General features: G+C 36.0%; 1 protein-coding gene across 1 annotated transcript in view; it reads left to right on the forward strand.

Moving 5' to 3' along the window:
• Positions 1-24,324, forward strand: part of OXCT1 (3-oxoacid CoA-transferase 1) — a 110,368-nt gene that overhangs the window by 13,772 nt on the left and 72,272 nt on the right. The window contains exons 5-7 of the mRNA XM_039842584.1: positions 928-1,077; positions 5,382-5,488; positions 7,726-7,786. Coding sequence (XP_039698518.1) covers positions 928-1,077; positions 5,382-5,488; positions 7,726-7,786 — 318 coding nt within the window. The remainder of the gene's footprint in view (positions 1-927; positions 1,078-5,381; positions 5,489-7,725; positions 7,787-24,324) is intronic.

Genomic DNA, 24,324 nt, shown 5'->3' on the forward strand with positions numbered 1-24,324 from the left:
ATTGTTTTTAGACCAGGATAATATGAATGCACTGCCATTAATACCTGACCCAATTCTTATTATTGATTAGCCACTCAGTTATCTAGACCATGACCATGATGTAGCTAGACCATAACAATAGGTTTCAGTGTTAGGGAGGATGTCAGGGAACATTCAGGGCCAGAATTATGGGCAAACTGGGTGGAAAGGCAGCTGGGAGTGGGAGAGAGCTAGGGAAATTAGGTTTAAAATGACTGGCATCTATGAGGGGGATGGAGATGGTCAATAGAAGAAACAAAGAAAATTTGTTCAGAGCTGTTTCTACTTTGAAATAAAATTTGAAGTACTCCTGGCGTTTAAAAACCGATTTACCTATATGTTGTATTCTTTGCCTAACTTTGGATTTTTTCTTACTTAGATAATATAGTAGATAAAATATTTGTGAGAATGGTTTAGAATAAATTCTAAATAAATTTGAACATTTTTCATTATTGTTATAAAATAATCACTTGTTACTAATGATAGGATTCAGGACATACATGTAGCACATAGTAAAACACAAAATTTAATGTTTTTTTTCATTTATATAGTTGAAGTTACATACTTCAGATTTGAAAATTGATTCAAAAATATTACAAATAGACTGATGTAGAATGTGATGTCGAGAAACCAGTGAGAGACGTGGAAGCTAAAAACATGATTATATCAATAAGCAGTTACATTTTAAATGTGAGTTAAGAAGAGAGAGGTTGTTATCTAGAGAGGCAGTAATTTTTTTAAATTAATCATAGCATTCACTGTTAGCGAAATACACCAAAATACATGCTTGGTACTGTTTAGAATGAGAAACCTCTAGAGAGTAGGAACTGTATCTGTAAATGTTTTTGTGTTTGCATATAGAAGTGTGCTTACTTAACTTTTTATGGAGTGTTGTTCACTCACTTATAGGGCACACTTGCAGAGAGGATTCGTGCAGGTGGGGCTGGAGTTCCTGCGTTTTACACCAGCACAGGGTATGGGACCTTGGTGCAAGAAGGAGGGATACCGATCAAATACAACAAAGATGGCAGCATTGCCATTGCCAGTGAGCCAAAAGAGGTAAGAAGCTCTCTCATCCAGGTAACACCAGGACACCTCTTCCAGCATGGGATTCCAGGTGGGTTCATTGAGTAAAGAGGTGTAAAATCACCTCTCTGTAAGAATAAACATTGTCATTCATTAACATAAATATTAGGTAAAATTTCAGGCTAAAGCTGAGTATCTACTAGTAATTAAAATCACATAGAGAAACCAGAATAAATAAATGAAAAGAAAAGAACCCGTAACTCATATAAGATGTGTGAGTCAGGATTAGTTATCAAACTAATTTTATGGGTAGATTTTAACATTAGGAGCCTTTATAATTGCTGATTTAGCTTACCTGGAAAATAGAGTAAATCTCTGATATGTATGATATTAAACTTCATGCTCAGGCCTTGCCTGGATGTGATTGAAGGAAGGAAAGAAGTCAAGGAAATCACAAGTTTGTCTATAATCTTAAAAAGCAGGGGACAGTTATAATTACATAGCAGAAAAAAAAAGAGTATTCGTTATCTCCTCACATTATTCTTAATTTTGTATACTGGACACACTTGAGCTTTAGACCGAGTTTTATTTAAAGTGCTGGATAGGATGAGGTACCTTTATGCTAGTTAACTTCATTCACATATTAGAAGAGAATAGAACTTTAGATATAGGTATCTGAGATACTCAGCTTGGAGCCGGTTTTTAAAATTACACAGGCCAGTATTTCATTACTGTGTTTTTAGAATCTTTCCCTTCTCTCTGTCCACATGGCTCAAGAAAGTTAACACAGGTTGCAGAAGCGCTGAGCTTATCTCTAGGGAAGTGAAAACCTAGAATCAAGGGCTGATCTCTTATCACCTTTCTACTTATAGACACGTTAGCTCTGTATCTCCACGTTTTGAGGGGACAAAAGATGATTGAACGTGAGGTGTTGTTCAGTGTTGTCTTGAGCAGTGTCCTCCATCTGGGGCTTTGCATTTTTGCTTAAGGTGAACTATATTGACTGAAAGCTTTTATTAACATTTATTATATTCTATCTTGCTTCTTTCTTTACTGCCTAATTAGGTTTAAAAAGTTTTTGACAAAGTCAAAGACAGGAGTCTAATTACTAAAATAAATCTAAGCAATATAAAGATGCCCAGAAAAATTGGGCTAATACTTCGAGAGTTTGCTAGAAGTTAAAGCATTACTTCTCCTGGGAAAACATAGGATAGACTAGAATCTGTCTTGAATATCTGGGTTCATTTCTGCCTGGAGTCAGGTACATGAATCTAGTAGTTTTGTAATTTTGTCTGAATCCCCTAAGAATAGACAAATAATATCCTGAAACAATTCTTATTAGCTCTTTATTTCTCTTGCTTATCGTAGGAAGAGGAAGTGAGTGAATTCCTTAATTCAGATATTTATTGAAGTCCTACTCTTTCCCAGGTACTGGTCTAAGTATGGTAGAAAAAGGACGATCTAGACCAGCGGTCCCCAAACTTTTTGGCACCAGGGACCAGTGCTATTATACGAATCTAATGCCTAATGATCAGAGGTGGAGCTGAGGAGGTGATGCTAGTGCTAGAGAACAGCTGAAAACACACATGAAGCTTTGCTCACTCACCCAGTGCTCACTTCTTAGTGTGCGATCTGGTTCCTAACACGCCATAGGCCAGTACCAGTCCGTGGCCCGAGGGTTGGGGATCCCTGATCTAGACCAAGTCCCCCAAGAAGGGGAGGAACTGACAAAGGAATGAATAAGCAAACACAGATGTCAATGCTGAAAGCGCTGTGATGGGGAGTCAAGTAGGGTTAAGGGCAGAGAGAGCTCGCTGGCCAGAGAGGTGATGTCACATTCCAGATTGAGTCATGGAAAACCCCTCTACGGAAGTGATACTTGGTAGAGACCTGAATGAAATAGAAGAATGAGCAGGGCAAAGATCATAGGGTCGTGGTCTAGTCAGAAGGAAGAAGGAGGACAAGCTCCTGAGGCAGGCTTACCCTGTGTGTGTAACAGCAGGGCAGTGAGACTGGAACAGAGTAAATGAGGCTGAGAGCGGTAGGATTGAAGGTTGAAGAGAGACAGGAGCCAGATCAAATGAGTTCAGATTTTACTGAGTGTGAGGAGGCCAAAAGAAAGTTGTTGGGAGCGATATGATCTGAGTTACATTTTGGCATCTTGTAGCTGTTGGGAGGTGACTTTTTTTATAGAGGGTCAAGAGCAGAAGCAGCAAGAGAAATTAAGAGGCTATTGTACTCATCTAGATGGGAGTGTAAGGTGGCTCAGACTAAGGTGGTAACTGGAATTTGAGAGAAGTGGTTGGAATCGGGATAAATGTTGATAATAAAGCCAACAGGATTAACTGATGAATTTGTTGTGGGGTATAATAAAAGACAAGAATCGAGTATGCCACTTACTGAGACAGGCCGAGCATGGGGTAATCAAAGAGCTCTGCCAGAGACTTGGTGCATTTAAGAAGTGCATTCGTCTCCAAGAGGAGATAGGAACTTTGGAGGCATCAGCATGTAGTACTTAAATCTGTGGAGCAGACGAGTGGCTAGGGCTGGAAAACAGAGAGAACACCTGTTTTGCATTTAAAGGTCGAGAAGAGGAAAAGGAACAGGAAAGAAGAATGGGAAAGAGTATCTAGTGAGCGAAGCAGAAATACACGGAATTCCTGGTTTCGAAGGACGGGACATTTTACAAAGGGAGTGATCAGGCGTGTCAGAGTGTAAAGAGGTAGGGTAACAGAGTACTGGGAACTGCCGTTGGATTTGAAAACATGGAGGTCACTGGTGACTTTAAAGAGTGATTTTTTGGGAGTAGAGGATTTTTCTGGAGCGGTAAAAGCTTGATGGGAGTGGATTGAAAAAAGGACTAGAAGATGAGGAAGTGGAGACCGTGAAATGCACAACTCTTTCAAGTGATTATAACAGCTAGTTTGACAAAATCAATTTCTTCCCTTCTTTTAAATTTTTAGAATAGCTAAGTTAGCATCTGCTAGTGTGTAGAGCCATCAGGAAATTATATAACTAGAACAGAAAAAAGCCAGTTATTTTTCTTTTTATTTTGCCCTGGGTTAGCATGTATTTAGATCTATATGTAGTTTTCTAGATCTGTATGTAAAATATTCAGTTATCATCACTGATGTTTACAGTAATGATCTTGAAAAGCATAATATTCTTTTAAGAAACTGTATGTTGACGTGCAGCTTATAAATATCTTTTATAAAATTTATCTAAGTTCACATTAATAAGACCCTCATTATTCAGTGATTCTATGTATTCACTAATCTTTTCTAGTAGGAAAGTTGGATAATGTCTTTAAGGAAGTTGTTCTTTAAGAAAGGGTTCTGTTTTAAACCAGTTAAAGAAAAGTGAATGTACCCAAGCTTTCTACTGAAGCTTTCTATAAAATGCATGCAGTTTGTCCACTAGGGGGTGCAGTAGGAATGAGAATGGCTCCCACTCTACTGTGATGGATAGAGCACAGCTTTGACGCTGGTTCCGAAGCCATGGCATAGTTTTGCATTAAGTTGCTTCTCTTCTCCACCAACTCCCTGTTCATTGTAGAATTAAAGGCAATAAACGAACAAAAATCAATAGCATTCCATTAGGTCAGTAATGACAGAAGAGAAGGTATAATAGAATAAAATATAACATTTATAGTAGTATCAGAAACTGAAGTACTTGTGACTAAACCTAAAAATTTATACGGAGCTTTTCGGGGGTGGAAACTATAAAACTATTGAAGGAGGTAAAAGAAGACTTCAAACAATATAGGCATATGTTATGCTTACGGGTGGGAAGATGATGTATGTCAGTTCTCTCCCAATGAATCTGCAAATTCTAGGAATCCCCATTAAAATCTCAACAGGTGCTGATAAATTAATTAGGAGAGATGGATGTATTTTTGTAACTATCTCATATATAAAAATGATACATTGTCCACTTCTTGCAACTTATGTATAGTTTTTTTCTGGGGTCCAAGGAAAGAGGGACTATTTTTCATGTTCAATATGTAATCTATGCACACAAGTAATAAAATGAATGCTAACACATACAGCCTATGCCTCAGGCATACAAAACCTTCAGTTCCTCAAATTTACTAAGCTCTCTGTTGTCGCTGAGCCTTTACACATACTGTTCTCTCAATTCCCCCTTCTACCGCTTATGGCTAAGTCCTCGTTGCTTATCACTACTCATCCATGAGGCCTCAGTTTAGATTCCTTTCCTTCTGAGAAACCTTCCCTGGCTAAGTTTGTATCCCTCTTATCTGCCTTTATTAGAGCACATTATCCCAATCAAATAAGAGCTGTACAAATACCTGACAATGCTCTTTTTGTCTCCTGCAGGTGAGAGTGTTTAATGACCGACATTTCGTTTTAGAGAAAGCAATTACAGGAGATTTTGCCTTGGTGAAAGCCTGGAAGGCAGACAGAGCAGGAAACGTAATTTTCAGGTAGTGTCATGGTTTTAAAAAGTATTAATACAGTGTATTTGAGTGACTTTATATTTCCTTTGTATTTGATAGTTGAAAATTCACTTAAGAAATGGCTTAAAATCAAACACGTCCACATGTATGTGTATATACACGTGTGTGCAGAGCTGCTGCTGCGCAGTCTCACTGGTATGGTGTACTCGTGGGAGTCTGATCTGATTTGTGAGCGTCCATGTTATGCTGCTTGTTAACTATTTGAATCACATAGAAATTAATTTTTCCCTGCTTATATTACTTGCCAAGACAAGTTACAATGTTGACATGCTTAGAAAACATGACAAAAGCACATGATTACGTTTAATTTTGATATTGTTATTTACATGCATTGTCTTAAAATGCCTAAATTACTTTGATATTCTAGATTGACGTTGCTAATTACTGAGGTCAGTTCTTTTCCATTCCTATTGGTATCTACTAAAAAATGCTTATGAAAGATTTTGTTTGAAAAGTTGATTAACCTTAATAATGCTAAACTTTCCTTCTCATTATCTTGATTGCCATGTATATTAAGCCATATAGGCTCAACAGATTTTAAGATCTTTTTATTACCCTGTGCATGCATGTATCTTGAATTTATAGATTATATAGTTGTTTTTTAAAAAAGTTATTCCACCTTTTAATCTACGTGTAAGTTTTTTTTTTTTTTTAAGTTTTCCAAAATGTTTGGTATTAAAGACTTCACTTGTTAGGCTATAGCAATAATTTTCTTTCTCATGATATTGTCATTTAGTCCTTTTAGTTAGCAATTTTTTATCTTTATCAAATGCAGCTTTGGTGCAAACACAATTAAATTCTCAGTGATCAATCTCATGTTGTTTTTGCTCATTTTTGAAGAACATATAATGTTAATACTACATTTGATTTCTTGAATTCAACCAGTGTTTGGAATCGAAACTAAATTTAGCAATTACAAAGGACGTTTTGTGTCATGTCTACCATATTTGACACTTTGGTGTAATGTTTACAAAGTTTATTTGCTTTTTAAAAATGGAGTAATGAAATTGTATAGTAGCAAATGGAAATTATTTAAAATATTTCCATGAGTTTATCCTGTGTTCTGTTGCCTGGCTCCTGTATCTAAAGACTGCACATGGGCCATTCAAAGCACAGACCATGCCTGTGGTTGAAATGAATGTTGGACTTTGATGCGAGAGCACTCATCACCAATGGTCAAGTGACCTAGATTCTTAAGATACTGACTTCTAGGACAACCTTCATATTTAGTGGGACAGGTGGGACAGAGGTCTATCTAGGCCATTGTTAAAGTGAGAGAGCCCTGTGTGTCTTCACCTCTGGCCAGTCTGCCCTTGAAACTTTTGACGCTGGCTGTCTGGTGGAATCCAACAGAATAACTTGTGAAAGTACACAGGACTCTGCTCTCAAGGACACACTTGTCCTTACACCTGTCTTTGAATCCAAGTGAAATAAACATTGGTGGCCTAAAAGCACTAGTAAAACAGCTGTGACTTATTTCCTTTTACCAAAGAAATTTTTCTATCAACTCACGCTCTCAGAAACAAAAATAAATTGAGAATCACCTTGGAAGTAAATTAATTTAGGAACTTAAGATTACAAAACCATCAGCAAGATTGGCACCTTTTTGAAATTTTTATACCTCAAGGTCTGATGTGTGTGTCTTACTTTCAAAAGTTTTGTTGGAAATTGGTTCTCCAGAATGATCTTTATAGGTGACTCACAAATTACCAATGAATGTTTCATTTAATTTCAGCAATAAGCTTCTCTTTAATAGAGAATATAATTACTGTTCCTTCTCATGTGAAGCACTTGCTACTTTTTCTTAATTTTTTCGTAAGAATGAGTTTGGTGAAATATTTAAATACAGAAACAAAATGGCATCCTGGTTAAAAGATTTAGGGAAATTAGCTGTAAACAGATTTATTGATATCCATTTTATTTTTCCGTGTATATATAATCTATATGTCAAATATGAAAAATAGTTCCTCTTTCCCTCAATTCCATAAAAAACTATGCAATTGAATGACGTGGGTATCATATTGTTTTTATTTATGAAGTAGTTAGAAAACTTTGTAATGGAAAACATGATATGCTCTTTTTGAAAAGATTCACTGTTTCTTAGTTCACAGAAATTCTTTTAATCTATATTTGAAGCTGAAAGAGGCACTTCTTATACGTCATCTTCTTTGCCCATTTCCTTATTTCTCCGGCCCCTAATGTAGGAAAAGTGCACGGAATTTCAACTTGCCGATGTGCAAAGCTGCAGAAACCACGGTGGTAGAGGTAAGAGAAGAGGTTATCTCTGATTTCCTGATGTTAAATTTTGAACTTGATATTGTATTTTAGTTCAAGAAAAAGAACAACAGTTCATTTGTTTTTTGGAGGATAAAAAATGACAGCCTTTTCATTTTGGATATGGAAGGATTGGATTTAAATGTATGATAGTTGAAATTTTGCTGTGACATTAGCTTTCTGGTTGCTAGGGTCTCAATAGAATACTTCCTTTGGGAATCAAGCTGTGATGGGACCAACTTATAAAAGTCCTTTGGTACTTGAGTAAAAGAGACCTTGGGTGAAAATCCAAGATGAATTTTTGTATATAGAATCCCAGGAAAATAGTAAGTTGTTTTAGAAATCTGTTATCTTACTGTGTTAGATACTGCAAATTCTTTAAGGAAGCAGGAGGATAGTATAAATAATTGATGTAGTTCTATTCAGAGCAGTTAAATGAAAGTACTGACTGACTCTCTTTTAGACATCTCAGAATTTGAGTCAGACCTGAATAATTCTAGAGCTTTCCCAGGGTTAAAGTTCTGGGGGCAGAAAAAGGTGCTTAAACTATAATCCTGCCATTTTCATTATACACACTTGAACCTGCAAGGAAACTTCAAATGATTCCTAACTTGAGGCTTTGAGAATCACCTTGGAAGTAAATTTTCATGGTAGTTTGAGATAGGTTTCCCTTGGAGGGATTTATAGGAACCCATCTTGGGATCTGGAAATGAGAATATATGTTCTTGATTTTTCTCATGAAGGTAGTATTATATATGACATTCTTTGATTTCTCCATATGCTTGGCCAAGATGGTGTTTCATAGAGGCAGCACAGTGATATTTTTAAAACAATCAAATGTTACAGTTCTATTTTTTTCTTTGAAAGTGAAGTGTATTATTTTTAAAGTGCTGGGGGATGTGGTACTTTCAACTCAGACATGGTGGTTTCTTTTGCAGTGGCTTTCATATATTTTCTTCATTTAAAATGGATAATGTGGTTTACTCTCTGTAATTTTTTTAAAAAAATTTATTGAATCATTTGTCCATGGCAAACATAATAACCTGTCCATGGCGAACATATGTAACATTACTGAAGAAAGGCTTATGACTTAGCTTAAGATAATTGATAGTTTAACACTCTATTGACTTTACATACTTCAGTAAAACTACTGGAAGTCAGTATGTCTTCTCTGAGTATCAAGGAGCATTATGTATTTTCCTTGGTACAGTTCTGTTTTTTTCCTTCTGTAATCTGGCTCTTTTCAGCCAATCTTATTTCTTCCAAGAGCAGAAAATGACCCTCAAATAGCTGAGAATCACTGTAAATATCAGAGAGGTTCTCTTTTTATATAAAGAAAGGGGAGATAAAATCCTTTAACTGAGCCTGCAAATATGATAAAGCTTTTGTCCTGCAACACGCATCCTGATCTTTCCTCTTCGGGCCACACTTCCATTAGGATCCCTTTTAATACAGTACTGCAGACAGCCAGTCCCAGTTAACTAAACCTGCACTGTCCAAATGGTAGCCATTAACCATATGTGACTTAAAATTTAAATTAATGAAAAATAAGTAGAAATTTCATTTCTCTTCAGTAGTCACATATAGTGACTGACTACTCTGTTGATCAGTGTAGATACAGAAAGTTTATAAATCTTTATTAAAATCTAATTTGTCATTCTAGTTTAGGACTACAAATGAAACAACTACCTAGACAATAGATTATTGTAAGACTACCTCCTCTGCATGCTTATAGTAGAAGAGGTCCATATGCCCACAGGTTGAATTCTAAGAACTGAGTGATCAAAAGTAGAAAAATAAGTTGGGATTGGAGATAATGAATAGATAGGGTTGTTTCTGATATGCAGTTTATTTTGACTTTATGATTTTGGATTATTCTAAGTATAGTGAACCGTGGACCTCCAGCTCCTCTTCTGTGCTATGTTCTGTGCACTCTGTTACCTTTATTGGCCTCTCAGATTCTATAATCCTTTTCTTCTAGCCCTGTCCAGCTTTATTTTACATTGGTCCTGGTGGGATGGATGATTATGTGCTGATCTCTGAAGCATAGTATTTAAGAGGAATCTTGAGAGAACACAGATTACCTTCATATTCTTCCGCCTGCTAAATAGTAATAATAATAATAACTACCATTAATCAAGTATTTATTATATATTAATCTTTGCTGTATTCCTTGTACATTATTTTATATTGCTGTAAATTATTATTATTTTAATCCTCACCACAGTTTTATGAGATAGGAACCATTATTATCCTCATTTTACAGATGAAGACTTTAAAACGCAGAGAGGTTAAGTTACATACCTGATATTATGCAGCTAGATGGAGCTAGGATAAAACTGTAGAAAGACTAACCCAAGGGTATCTGCATTTCTCTATTATTTTGTGAAATAATCTCAAATCATCATAAATGGATGTTGTTACAAACTCTTGAAAGATATTGAAAATATGTTTCAATGCTATTAGAATTAAGCAGATAAGGAGTTTTTTGGCTAATACATTCTTCTACCCCTGACCTTCCTTGGCAGTTATGCCAACTGTGGTTTTTTTTCTTCCACTACCCTCTAGCTCGGAGGTGGCTTTGGGAAAAGCATCATCCTGCGGTCAGTAGCCCTGTGATTCATTCAGTCTTTCTCTTGGGCTCCGTTTATTCCATTGTATAGCCGGCTCTTTGAGCTTTTGTAGTTTTACGCAAATGTCCCTAAACATGGTGATTGAACGTCTATTCTGCCATATCTTAATCAGTGGGAACTATAACAGTCACTGCTCCCTACATCTCAAAGACTTTTTCTTAGCACCTTTAGCTTATCTTCTTTCTCTTATACACGAGGACATGGAGGACTTCTCAGTAGCAGAATCTGAGTTACAGCCTGTCTCTTGAAGTTCCATGCCACTCCACAATCCTGTATCTTTTCGACCTTTCTCCCTGTTTACATCCTATAACTTGAGTTTTAAGGACATTAGAACTGTAAATACCTAACGTTAATGATGACTCTCTTGGATATCTTAAAATGTTTTTGGATTTAGGAGTAGGGTGGAAAAGGAACAGACAAGCTTTCTCTTGCTTTTTTTAATGTCAAGAAGTAAACCAGTATGTTTATCTCGAATTAAAGAAAATATTAAATTTGCCCTTGACATAAATTATTTCCATTTTCTGTAAAAGGAAAACATTTCCCCTTTTTGGAAAAGTTTTCTTTCAGATGTGTTCTAAACAAACGTATTGTGTAAAACCAAAGAGGTGATCAATTGTGTCTGTTTTCTCCTTTAACAAAATCCATATGAATATTGCATTTGTATTTCTTAAAACCTGCAGCCATTTGCATGTGCCACCAAAAGTTGTGACATAGTGAATACTGGCTATATCTTTCTCTCTCTCTTCAGGAACTGGGTGGTTACTCGGGAAAAATAAATACAAGTGGGTATAAATACAGTTGGCCCACATGCCAGAAAGATGTTTCTCTTTTTAGCCCAGACAGTAGTATTTCTGGACCTCCCTCACTTTGAGTGGGTGAAGTCTTTCCTGATAAACTTCACAAGTTTAAATGCAAAGCATCCAAGGAACGACTCTTGGTGGAGCATTCTGGGTATATAATAAGGAGCAGCAGGAGCTTTTCAGTTTTCTGAAGGGAATTCATTTGGCTTCTGGAGGGGGCTTGTTAACCCTCAACTTCCTGTGAGTCCCTCCTCTGCCCGTCTCCTGGGTGCATATTCCACCATCCCAGGTTTCTTTGAGAAGTAATATCTGTTTCTACACTGTTTTAGAGCAACTTATAATAGAAAATCTAGGGGGAGGGGCAGGAGTGCTTCACTTAGAAGCTTGTGGACACCTTGTCTCTTGCAAGCAGCCTGCCATGCCTACGTTGTCAGAGAAGGTCGTTTGACTCAGCCACCGAAGGCTGTTGAGGCTGCCTGTGACCGAAATAACCCAGCTGATTTCCTCAGGCGTGTGCCTCGGCTGGTGTTAGAAGATAGCAAGGTTTACACAAGGCCTTTTCAGCTATTTTAGCTAAAGTCAGCTTTTAGTTAAAATAAGTATATTCATGATGACAACTTCAGTAAAGTTATTTATATTAGGCTATATTTATATATTTGCTTATGAAAGAATTATTTATATTATATGATATTTGATGCACACAAATATTATGTATATGTAACCTGTGTGGATTATGAAGCATAATAATAAATTGAACACTAGTGAACCCACCTAACATAAGAATTGGAGGATTGTTCATACTCATTTTCATCCACCTGCCTCCCCTGCAGAGAAAACCACTATCAGGAGTGTTGTGTTCCTTAGTCTTTTGCTTTAAAAACAATTATAAATCGTAAGATATGGAGGGACATATGGAAAATTATTTTCCAAAGTGATATCTGAAGGTCTTTTGTTGTAAGAGCCAACCTTTGGGAACAGAGACTGCTATGTTCTGTACTAATGCCTGGCACATGCCATCTCTCCTTAGGAGATTAACTAGAGGAAAATATTATGAGAACATATGCCATCTTGCCAAGCAGAAATGTGTTGTGTTGTTTCTGATTGGTGTGTGAAAAACAGTGAAGACTGCAGTGTAAATGATATTAATTAAAAATTTTTGTTTTTAATGTTTATTATGAAGGGTAATGAATATACGCAACAGTAAACAGGAGTGTAATGAATGCTTCTGAGGCCATCACCCAGTTCTAATGTTTACTAACCCATGGTCACTCCTTCCCCATCTACAACCCTATCTCCTTCCTCCTCCTCTATTATTTTTAAACAAGTACCAGTTGTTATACCTTGGTGACATTTTAAGAAAAGTTTAGCGTAGCTCAGAAATTCTGGTATGCCAGGCAGGCACTGTTCTAGGTTCTGGAGATACAACAGTGAACAAAACAGAGACAAATCCGTGCTCTCACAGAGGTTACATTCTGATGATCAGGATAACCAATCAATACAATAAATAAGTAAAATAGGTAGTGTATTAGATATTGATAAATGTTAAGGAGAAGAAAAGCATGAAATGGGACATGCAATGTCAGGCGAATAAAGAGAAATTTTAGATAGAGTGGTCAGTGAAAGGCCTCACTGAAATAACTTTTGAGTAAAGACCTCAAGGAAATGAGGAAGCTAACTACCCAGTAGCTTCTGGTGGAACAACCTAACCTGGGCAGGGGAAGGAAGGAGTAGGGGTGAAAAGATCTGAGGTGGGAGCATTCCCAGTGGGTTTGAAGAACAGGGACAGCATACCCTACTTTATTTAGTGCAGTGTGGTGGGCCGAGGAGTACCTTTCTTGAGAGTAATGGTAATACCTTCTTCCGAGGCTATGTGAAATATAATTTATATTTTTAGTTTATTTTGCCATAGTTTCCAAGAGATGATTGGGCCTAAATTTGACTTTAAAACACAGAGGTGAATAGAAAATGTGATTTTGGGATTGGCACCTCCTGGCTTTTGTGACTCTCTGGCCCTGTTTGGAGAACTTTGCATTGAACTGCTCATGAATGATCTTAGAAGTGATCAAACGAGTTGTTGCTTCACTTTACAATATACAGTGGGAACACAGTGGGTTTTAACCATATGATTAAAGTGCAGCAGTGGATCCTGTGAACATTTAATTTCCACCAAACAGACAAATTAATGTATCAATGTTTTGGAGATTTTGGTTATCTTCCTGCTTTAGAGAAAACGAAAATACTTAAAAGATAAACATAATTCCTTTCCTCTTAAATTTCTTTTATTCTTAATCTTTAGATTGTTAATGCCTTATGATGTTACAGTTTCAGAAGCAATGAAACATAATTTTTCCAAGAGAATGTACAAGGAAAAACAGGCATAAACAGGAAAATTAAAGATTTTATCCACTTAAAACAAATACTTCCCAAGCATTAACTTTTGAGATGGATGTGGTAAACTATGGATATCATCTTTATTGATTGATTTCTTAGACCTGTTAAATTATATAATATCTTTAGTTTACATTTCTTTCTCTTGTAGTTTTTCAGTTATAAGATTTTTTCATGCATTTGGATTTTATTATTTTATTATTTTAATTAATTACTAAACCACTGTGAAAGAGCTGTCTGTACATTCTTATGTTATAAATTTAGCCAGATATAGAATGCTTTGACAGATAAGAAACTATCCTTATACAACTGAACTGATTGATTCTACTTATTTCAAGGGATTGATATATGTAAAGACAATTTATTCATTTCCTTGAATTTCAATGAAATGCAACATTGGTTTGAAAATATTTGAATGCTAATGAAGATATATTTAATGAAGACACATTATAGTCTATTATTTTGGCAAAATAACCATATCAGTCATAGAATTACCATTGTGAAATTTTACTGTTTCTACCAAGGAAGTAGAAAATATAAAGAAATATGGCCTTGGTTAATGTCCAGTGTTAACTTTTTTTGTATACTCTTGAAGATCACTGAATATAATTATTTGTCTAATGACCATTTAACATCCAGAAGAATAGCAGAATAAAAATATAGTTTATCGATGATAAAGATATGTTAAATCAAGTACTAATCCTGACATTTTATTTCTTGTTGCTTGGTAACAATGCAGCAACTATGTGAGAGAGTTCCATTATCTCAGGTACAATGGACTTCGTTGCATTGTGGGGTAGAAATACCAATTACAGCGAGTCATTTGTATGCCATTATCATCCTTACAAAGTTTTGGTGCTATTTTTTATTGTTAGTGCAGAGATCCTAAAAGAAAGTCATTTTAATAGTACATCCCTTTTTTGTTTTGATGGATTGGTGAATTTTATTCTAGTTATTTTTGGCTCTGTGACTTTGTATCTATGTATAATTTTTGAGGCTTCACAAATTTGTGTTTTATCAACCTGCATTGTATAAACCCAGGCTTTCAAAAATCAATATACATATGTACATTATAAGTGATGCTTCCTTAGTTCTTAGTGAACATCTTTTCTCCTTGACCATCTAGGGAGGGGAAAAAAAATCCGAGCAGAATTTTTTGCCTCGTGAAAACTAGGGCATAGTCTTCAGTCTTCTCTCATATAGAGCATTCCTAGTTTTAGTACCTGCTTCAGGAAAAGGAAGCCTCTTGAACCAATATGCTTTGTATTAAATGAAAGGCTGACTTCATGTATATAACTGTATATGTTCTATATATACTTTTAGTTCACAGTTATTATTATTTACAATGAAAGTTGATAAACTACAGCCCATGGCCTGCTTTTGTACTGCTTAAGAGCTAAGACTGTTTTCATATTTTTAAAGGGTTGTTAAAAAATGAAGAATATATGACAAAGACAGTATGTACTCAGAGAGCCTAAAATGTTATCTGGCCCATTACAGAAAAAAGTTTGCAGATTCTTGATTTACAGCTTAATTTCCATTTATGTAGTTTGAATATATTAAATGTCACTCAGTATTATTTCTTAAAGGACCAATGAATTTAAGTAGAACTAAAAATAATGATAAGTAGTTTGAAGAGAATCAGGAAAAAATTTAACTAAGTGATATGAATTTATGTAAAACTAGTGAAATGACTATGCAATTTGGTAGGCTTATTTCGGGGGGCAACCACAAAGAAAGGAAGGTTATATGTGGCAACTTGTTTATCCAGCCACCATTGGTACAATTTCTTTAAATTCTCAGTGCCTTTGTCAATAAATCTGCCTTTCATATAATTGCCTATTGATGGACTCATTTTATTAGAAGCATACTGCTTTTTCTTGACTGTTTGATCTCATACTCGAGGGCCAGTCTTTTGTGTACACAAATGCACAGCCAGGTGAATGTCAGTGCCCTGGAATGACAGGGCGAGGACTTCTCCAACCTGATCTGCGTCCGGCATGTGGTTTCAGCTCCAACTGGCTGGCAGAGTTTTCAGAAGTTATGGAAGTAGCCCAGAGTTGGAATCATTCTGTGTCTCTGGGGTAGGTAGGTAGCTCTGTGGGCTCTTATAGGAGCTAGGACTTCAAGTGCAAATGAAAGGGTCATGATTTTAGTTTAGGTGTTTTGTGTAGACTAAATTTTATGGAGGCATGAAGGAGGCAAGGTGGACAGTGACAAGACTGTTGCAGTGGTCCAGGGAAGAGGTGATGGTGACTTGGACTATGGCGTGGTGGTGTGGAGGTGGTGAGGGATGACGGAATTGATGTATACTGTATTTTGGAAGAGGACTCTCTCAGACTTGCTGATGCCTTAGATGCGGAGCGTGGGGGTGGAGGAAAGGCAGAGATTAAGATAACTCCGAGGCCTGACTTGAGCAATGATTTGTCACTGAGATGAGGAAACCTGGGAGGAACAGCTTTTGTAGGAGGAGGGGAAATGAGCTCTGCTAGGGTTGATTGGGGTTTTTAGACGTTCAAGTGGTGATGTTGCAGGTGCAGGTGGATCTGTATGTTGTGCTCAGAAGAGAGGTCTGGAAGGGAGTTATGTAATTGTGAACAATCCACATGTATATGATAAGTTAGAGTCATAGAATAGAAAAGCCCACTTAGGAAAAGAAGGCCTGGAACTAAATTTTGAGGAGTCTCTGTATTCTTTGTCTTTTTTTTTTTTCCTTTTTTTTTTTTTTTAATGAACAGAATCCAAGATTAACAATCACATTTTTGCTTCTCACTAGTGTTGTGACCTTGGACAAATTACTTTAGAATCTCAGCGTCTTTATAGCATCTCCTGTTTGTCTATTTCATGGGTCTATTTTGAGCACCAGTGGGATAGGGCATTTGAATGTGTTTTCTAAAGCTCAGAAGTGCTATGTTTCTCAACTTGATCCCTCCTGCTGCTTTGGTTAATAAACCTCAGATGCCTGCTGCTGTTCTCACTGACCCAGTGATTATGACTATAGAACTATGCAACGAATGGCAGCTGGCGAGGCACATCCTCCTGATTCTTGCCCTGTCTTCCAAAGTTCTTGAGATCCAAGGGAATGAAAATTCTATAACATCCCCAATATCTAAAATCTTAGTGCATTATGAAAAAACTAACCTAGATTGTGTTTTAAATATACTGTTAGTTTTAATCATTGGTAAATTACCTAATCTTAAAGCCCACAAAAATCAACCTAAATATGTGGATCATGCAAAATCAACCTAAGTATGTGGATCATGCAAAAACTATGATGACTTTTAAGAAGAGCATTATGGACATCTTGAAGAAAGGAAGGTTCTTATAAATCTGTCATTTCATTAGCTTAAGTTGGATAGAGTAGCCCCCTCTTGTCTGTGGGGGATACGTTCTAAGACTCACAGTGGATGCCTAAAACCACAGATAGTATCGAACCCTATGTATGATATATATTTTCCTATACCACACACATACCTATCATAGAGTTTAATTTATAAATTAGGCATAGTAAGAGATTAACAATAATAACTGATAATAAAATGGAACAATTATAACATTGTACGGTAGTAAAAGTTCTGTGAATATGATATTAAGTAAAATAAGGGTTACTTGAACATAAGCACTGCGATACTGTGAGAGTTGATCTGATAACCAAGATGTCTGCTAAGTGACTAACAGGCAGGTAGCAATACAGCGTAAAGACACTAGACAGAGGGAGGAATCACGTCTGGGCAGGACGGAACAGAATGGTGCGAGATTTTATCATGCTGCCCCGAAGGGCTTGCGGTTTAAAACTTATGAGTTATTTCTGGAATTTTTCATTTACTATTTTCAGACCGTAGTTGACAGCAGCTAACTGAAACCATGGACAGCAAAACAGCATAAAGGCGGACTGCTGTCAACTCAAAAGTTGATGACCTCCCTCTGCTGTCATATTTTAAATGGAGTATTAGTTGGTCACCTATTCATCTTTTCTTATACTGGTTTGGGATGAAAACTAAAGTTTGTCGGCTGATGAAACTTGCTCCTACTGAATATCCATCTTGACTTCTTTTTGAGTGAAAGTAACATTTGTTATTCTTTTACGAACAAGGGAGACAAAATGAATAAAGAGGCCCTGAGATATTCCTTGATGATTTATGTGCAACCGTGGGCACATGACTGCCTGCAAACATCAGAGAGACTAAAAGGTCCAAAAATAGATATTTTCCATATTTCCTTAGGACGAAGCACACTGTTACATAATAAATAAACTAGTCTGCAGGTGTTTTCACTGCTTCCTTATGAAAGCTTTGCCTTATTGAATATTCAGATTTATGAAAAGTTATATTTTGTTTGTTTTTGGATGAAATAGGTTGAAACAGTTGGTTAATTTGGAAGAAACAATGAAAGATTAGAAATCAAGAATGACTTAACTGTTAGAAGGTAACGATTTTCTATTCTATGGTTTGTTCCATGAACAAATGGAATGAACCACTCATGTCCAAGAAAATAGATCACCTCTCCAATTCAGCTTCTGAAAAAACATTTTTTTTAAATCCCCCCACCCCATTTCTACCCCTGACCTACAGATGTTGCCATCTCCCCTTAAGAACTAGATCTCTGAAAGCGAGGTGTCTCCTTCCGTGCGCTTGCAGCATGCTCTCGGGGCCTGGCACACTCAGGAGGCCTGGCACACCCTAGTATGGTCTGTGGCTCCACTGGGGCATGAACCCAGGACCTTCTGGATATAAAGCAGATGTGCTAACCACTACTCTATGGAACCACCTCCAGCTTCTGAAATTTTACTTTAATACACAGTTTTTCTGTCACAGAATAACTTAAGTGTACATTCAATTACTTTGAAGAGAATTTTAAACCCAGATCTTACAGGAGGAAAGTTAAACAGAAATGTGAAAAACTCTAGTACATTTTCAGTGAAAAGGATCTGTGTTATTCATTTAGAGAAGCTATTTTGGTTTCCTTTAATATTTAGGGGAAAGGATATAAGTTTTCCTGGCATTGTGAAAAAGATTTTTTCAGTTTAGAATTTCATTTTAAATTTTGGAAAAGCTTTGCTGACACAGACAATACTCAAGGAAGAAAAATTCATCAAGAATAATGGACAGAACCAAAGTATACCCTACACAGAGTGCAGTAGACTTTATAATTGAAATATTTTCAACGGTGGCAATAGCAGGTGAGTTACGGCCTAATGATAATGCACTTATATGTAAAGCACTTTAAGTCACCAATTATAATAACCCAGTGAGGTAGGTTTTATTATCTTTATTTTATAAGGGAAGGAAACGAGGATAAGGAAAGACTGTACATTAACGAAGCTAGTAAGGGGGTGAGTTACCATCTAAACACATTTATTTCTTTCTCCAAAGCCTACGTTCTTAAGCACAACTGAAGGATAGTGGGTAGATTTTAAGGTGCCTTTTGCTTTACCCTTTCCAGTATTAACATTTTGAATGTGATTTTCTACCTGCCTACTGGCAGGATCACAGACATTTAACTAATCAAATTTTTTAGCCAACTAAGTGTAGCTCTGGGACAGCGTCAGTACTTCTATAAACACAGAATTAAAACCCGTTCAGTGATGTTAACCTCTTAAAAATTATAAAACAGGATAATCTCCTAAAAGCTATAAAATGAGAGCCTTCCTGCATGGAACCAAGGACCCTGAGGGGAAAAAAAATCAAATTGGATGTCTCTTGGCTTGATTTCTTTAATTCCTGTTCATACATATGTTTGTTTTTATAAAATTAAGACCATATTGCCTATATTTTTTTATTATATAACACATTAAGAATGTTTTTGCAGGTTATTGAATATTCCCCCCAAAAGGATATTTCAGTAGTTATACTCAGATTTATACTAATCGTTCCCTATTGTTGGACTTTTATGTTATTTTCCAGCTTTCATAATTATTAATAATGCTTTAGTGAGTATTCTTATTTCTGTGCATGTCTAATTATTTTCCTTGACAAAATTTCTAGAAGTAGATTTTTTGGGAGTGTACATCATCCTTTTATGAGCTTTTGATAAATATTGCTAAATCGTTCTCTAGGAAGATAACTTCAGTTATAACCCCACACTGATATATAAAAGTTTCATTTTGAATCATTCTTGGTAAGATAGATATTATACTTAATTTTTTTTTCAATAATTCGCTAGGTGAAAAATGCTGCCCTATGGTTTCAATTTGCTTATCTTTGATGGCAAGAGATGTTGAATATTTATTGGCTGTTTGTATTTCTTTTGTGATTTTATGTGTTGTAAGTATTACTATAGTTATTTTAATGGGAATGTCTCTAGTAATTTATTTTCCAGGTGTTCTCAAAATCTCCCACTTAGATGAGGAGCTTTTAGAAGAGAGAGGAAGAGGAAGTGCAGGATTGTGAATGATGTGTGCTCTGGAGCTAGGCTCTTTGGGTGTGAACCCAGCTTCCTAGGGGATCCTCCACTCTGGGCAAGAACTTAATTGGCTTTAGCTGGTAAACTAGAAAAGAAAGAGCATCTTGAACCTGCAGCAGTAACCCAGTTATGGAAGAAAGATGGATAAGGCTCTCTGAGAGAGGGTAAGCATAACTGGCAGCTATACCTACAGAACCCATTTCTAAAATAAGATGCGAGTCAAGTGCTCTGTTGATTCACTGTTTTGAGACAGCTCTCTAAAACTTATGGTCATGATTTCTCACAGAATCATCTCCTTGCAAATGGGACGTAGATTATGTTGAGAAAGAGAAGGGAAGAAAGGGCCAGAGGACATTTCCAACATCATATAATGGTTTTGGATTCTTTACCTGTGATATTCTCTCCTGAAAGGTTATTGAATAATAAGGCACAGTATGACTGATATAAACTGAGGGGAAGCTCTCTTACAAAATTGTCTTCTTGCAAAAAAGGAGATTCTATTTACTAATTTTGCCTTTTAGTTTTTCACTAACAACTTTTGACCTACTTATTGATTTATTCCATGCAGATGTTAAGAATTTAGCTTGGGATTTTAAAGTCACTCCTATTAAAATAATAGTGGCTTTCCTCACTTCTTTCAGAGACCTTGTCAAAAAGTGTTATTTTTTTCCACCCTAAATATAGATCTAGTCTACAAATACTGAAGTGATAATTACGGCTTGCATGCAAGATTGTTTCATTTTATAAATTAGCTGCTATTTTTTTTTTTCTTTTTTAAAAGTTACTCTCTCAATCTTTCTGATTCAAGAATATAACTTGAAAGGCATTTTAAAGTCATGGCTTACAGAAATGATTTAAGGAGGAGATATATGAGAGGAAAATGATAAACATTATTCATTGACCCCTTTTGTGTTACTGGTTATATTTCTTATAAACACATTTCTGCATGTATCATTATTGTAGTTTGAGCCCATAGCATATGGCAGCCTCCTAAAATTAGAATATATTCAAATTTCCCAGTGGCCTTTTACTAGGCCCCTAGAAAATCCAGGTGCACAAACCAAAAATTAATAAAAGTGAGAGACTAATTGCCAAGGTGTTAAAAATTTCTTTTTGGAGAGAAGCCACAGTAATCCAAAGAAACCGCCCTGGCAGCCTTAGTTAAGGTGAACTCTCTTGTGAGTTTTTTGAAATATGAAGGAAACCACATTTCTTTTTTGTTCAGGGTAGCCATTGCTATATCTGATAGCTTTTCCAAAATTAGGCTTCTCGATCTATAAAATAAAAATTCCCACCTTCTGTCCGTCACTCCTGTTCCTGCGCACCCTAAATCCTTTCACAGGCGCTATCTCTGTACGTTCCCATTGACAGCATCCTGACCGCGGGCCTTCACCCTTGCCGTGCCTGCTGCCCGAATGCCATCCCTGATCTTCTTTTCATGGCTCATCTGCTGCTGCTCAGTGAAGCTTTCCCTCTATTATAGCATTTGTTACCATGTTATATTGTGATTAGCTGTTTACCTATCTCCTCCATTAGACCGAGCACATTGTGGGACCTTATTCTACTCATCTTTATATCCCCAGCATCTGACACAATGCCTGGCACTTAATAGATGCTTGATAAATGATGTTGGAGCCACTGAACCAGCAGTTTTAAAATAAAAGCATCACTTTGCTGGCTTAGAAATGTTCTGCCCATTCTAGTTGATTGACATCATTATCCTGCCATGGTCTAAGAAAGCAAAAAATGCCTATGCTCAATGGTGGGTCCTGACAGCTTTATGTTTGAGGCCTTTGTCAAGCCCTGCATTGAGAGACTTGATAATCTGCCACCAGCTGCCCTATAATTCCCTTCCTTATTACCGTGACTAGCTTCCTCTGACTTCTCTAGAATCATTTTATCTCAAGGTGTGCTTTTTAATGTTGGCTGGAATAGATGGTGTGTCTCATTCAGTAGGCTTTTATTACTCAGCTAAACAAGAACAGGTCATATGATAGTTAACTAGATATGTGAAGGGTTATAAATTGGTGACAAATAAACTGGCCTTGTAAATGCAATCGTCAGCTTAGTAAGGAGAGATTTGACCCAGCAAATAAACCAGTACAGAGGGGTATTGAAAATATACTAAATATCATGGAATTAAAATCATGGGTTGCATTTATTCAGTACGCCCCGTAAGAGGGAATCTATCTAAGCGTTCAAAAACCTAGGATAATTATAAGATATGCTGATGTGCGTAATTTAAGGTCTTATGATAAAATATCCAGGAACTAATGTATACTTACAGCGTGAGAGGGCTGGAAAGAATATTAGGCATCATTTAAAGTTAAACTTTCACATTTTAGAGAAGAAATGACTGTAAATGGTTCAAATAAAAATACAGTGCTAGGAGATATTAGGGCTAAAACCAGAATCTACATCTTCTGACCCCAAATCCTGTTTTCTGTATCATGCTTTGTTGTCTCATTCTTTAAGTATAGGAGAAATCAATGAAATACATGGCATTAGAATCATATAGACAGAAATTACTCTTACAGAATATTAGCTTCAATAAATTGATATTTTCTATCGACCATAGCCACTTTTCTTTAATGGATAAATTCTGTCTAAAAAGTCAGGGTGCTTCTTTTAATTGTCATTCTTAACTTTTTGAATATGGTATTGGGTTTCAGGAATGAACTGTGTATGCCAAGAAGACATTTTAGATTAGAGACCTCTATCAGCATTATTCACTATAGATTTCAGTCGTGCATGATAGCCTCGGAGTTAGGACTGGCCCTGCTTTCCTAGTCAGGAGAGACTCTGCAATTCAGCTTGTTGGAGAAAATGGGGACCAAGTGACATCAGCCTTGAAACTGATTGTGTCTCTGCTATTTGTTCTAAGGGAAGAGCCATTTGCTCTCACTCCTAAAATCACAGCTGAGAATGTGATGATTATGTTTGAATTTCTTTAGGACTTAAAGGGCTAGTTTGGGACATTGAAGGACAGAGAAAGGAGAGAGTGTATTTTGTTTTGAAGTTTATTTATTTTTGCATTTTATGCCTACTTTGCTTTCACTAAATTTGGGAAAACAAACATGGCATTTTAGTTTTTTAATGAAATAAATGGGATTAGGATTCTGCTTTGTTTACTGCTTCATAGAAATGAAAACATGGAGAACATTTAAAAGACGAAATGAAAAAAAAGAAAGCTTTTATTCTATTGCACACACTAAATGATTTTAAATTTAGGAATTATTGACTCATTCACAAGCTGAATTCGACTCACGATCACAGTTAGATTAAGCAGCCATTATCTGTGTTCCGGAAATGTTAGAGTTTAACTCAATTCTCCTTTGCAGTTTATGTGTTAAATACTATGTTCTTGAATTATAAAAAGCTCCAAGAATGATTAAAAGACCCAAATTGAAGGAAGCAGTCTTAAATAGTAACCTTTTAAAGTTTTAGTTGGCAACACTGATAGGCAATTTTTCTGTGGCTGTAAAACCCAACATAAACTTTCTTTTTCTCTGTTTCTCTATAACTCTCTTCATTGACAAATGTTCCAGCTTAATTCTATTAGTTATATCATGTCTCTCAGTTTCTTTTGGGATGTGTGATAATGGTATAATTTTTTCCTGGCTAGTGTAAGACTGGTGCTTTGAATGAACATGTTAGAAATATTTTAATTCATTTGGGTAGATGTACTCATTTTAATTACTTCTCTGGGATTGCCATAGCTCTAATAAAATTTCCTTATAGAAACAGATATGACACATAAAATCGTATATTTATAATACTGCCTGAATGTCATTAAATCACATATTTAGTGAAGATTGGCATTTTCGGTCAAGTAAAAAGTGTTAGCAAAATACCAGCATGGACCAAACTGTTTGGACATGGTATTAAAGTCAGTAGAAATGAACATAATACTTATCATAAGCTGCTTTTAAATAAAAAAATATTTCTCTCACATTACGACATTACGAAAACTGTTAACATAGTCCACGAAGTAATTATTAGCTCTACCTTTTTTTTTTTTTTTTTGGATCAATATGTCCTACTAATTTTGCTGCTAGACATAGTTTTAATCAATTGATTTATTTTAAAACTTTTTTTCTGAAGAATTCAAACTTCTTCATCCATTTTCCTTCTCATCTCATGTTTTTCAATGAGATATTATAGGGAAGAAGGACTGTTTTTGTTTCATAACAAGCATTTGGTTGAAGGTGATTATCATCAACTCTGAGGTTAGGCGGCAAGAAGAAAAAGGAAGATGCTTTTGGTGGGTTTTTTTTTTGTGGTCTTTGTGATGATGGTTAGCTAA

The sequence above is a fragment of the Pteropus medius genome, unplaced genomic scaffold, assembly GCF_902729225.1.
Source record: "Pteropus medius unplaced genomic scaffold, Ma_sr-lr_union100, whole genome shotgun sequence".
NCBI lineage: Eukaryota > Metazoa > Chordata > Mammalia > Chiroptera > Pteropodidae > Pteropus > Pteropus medius.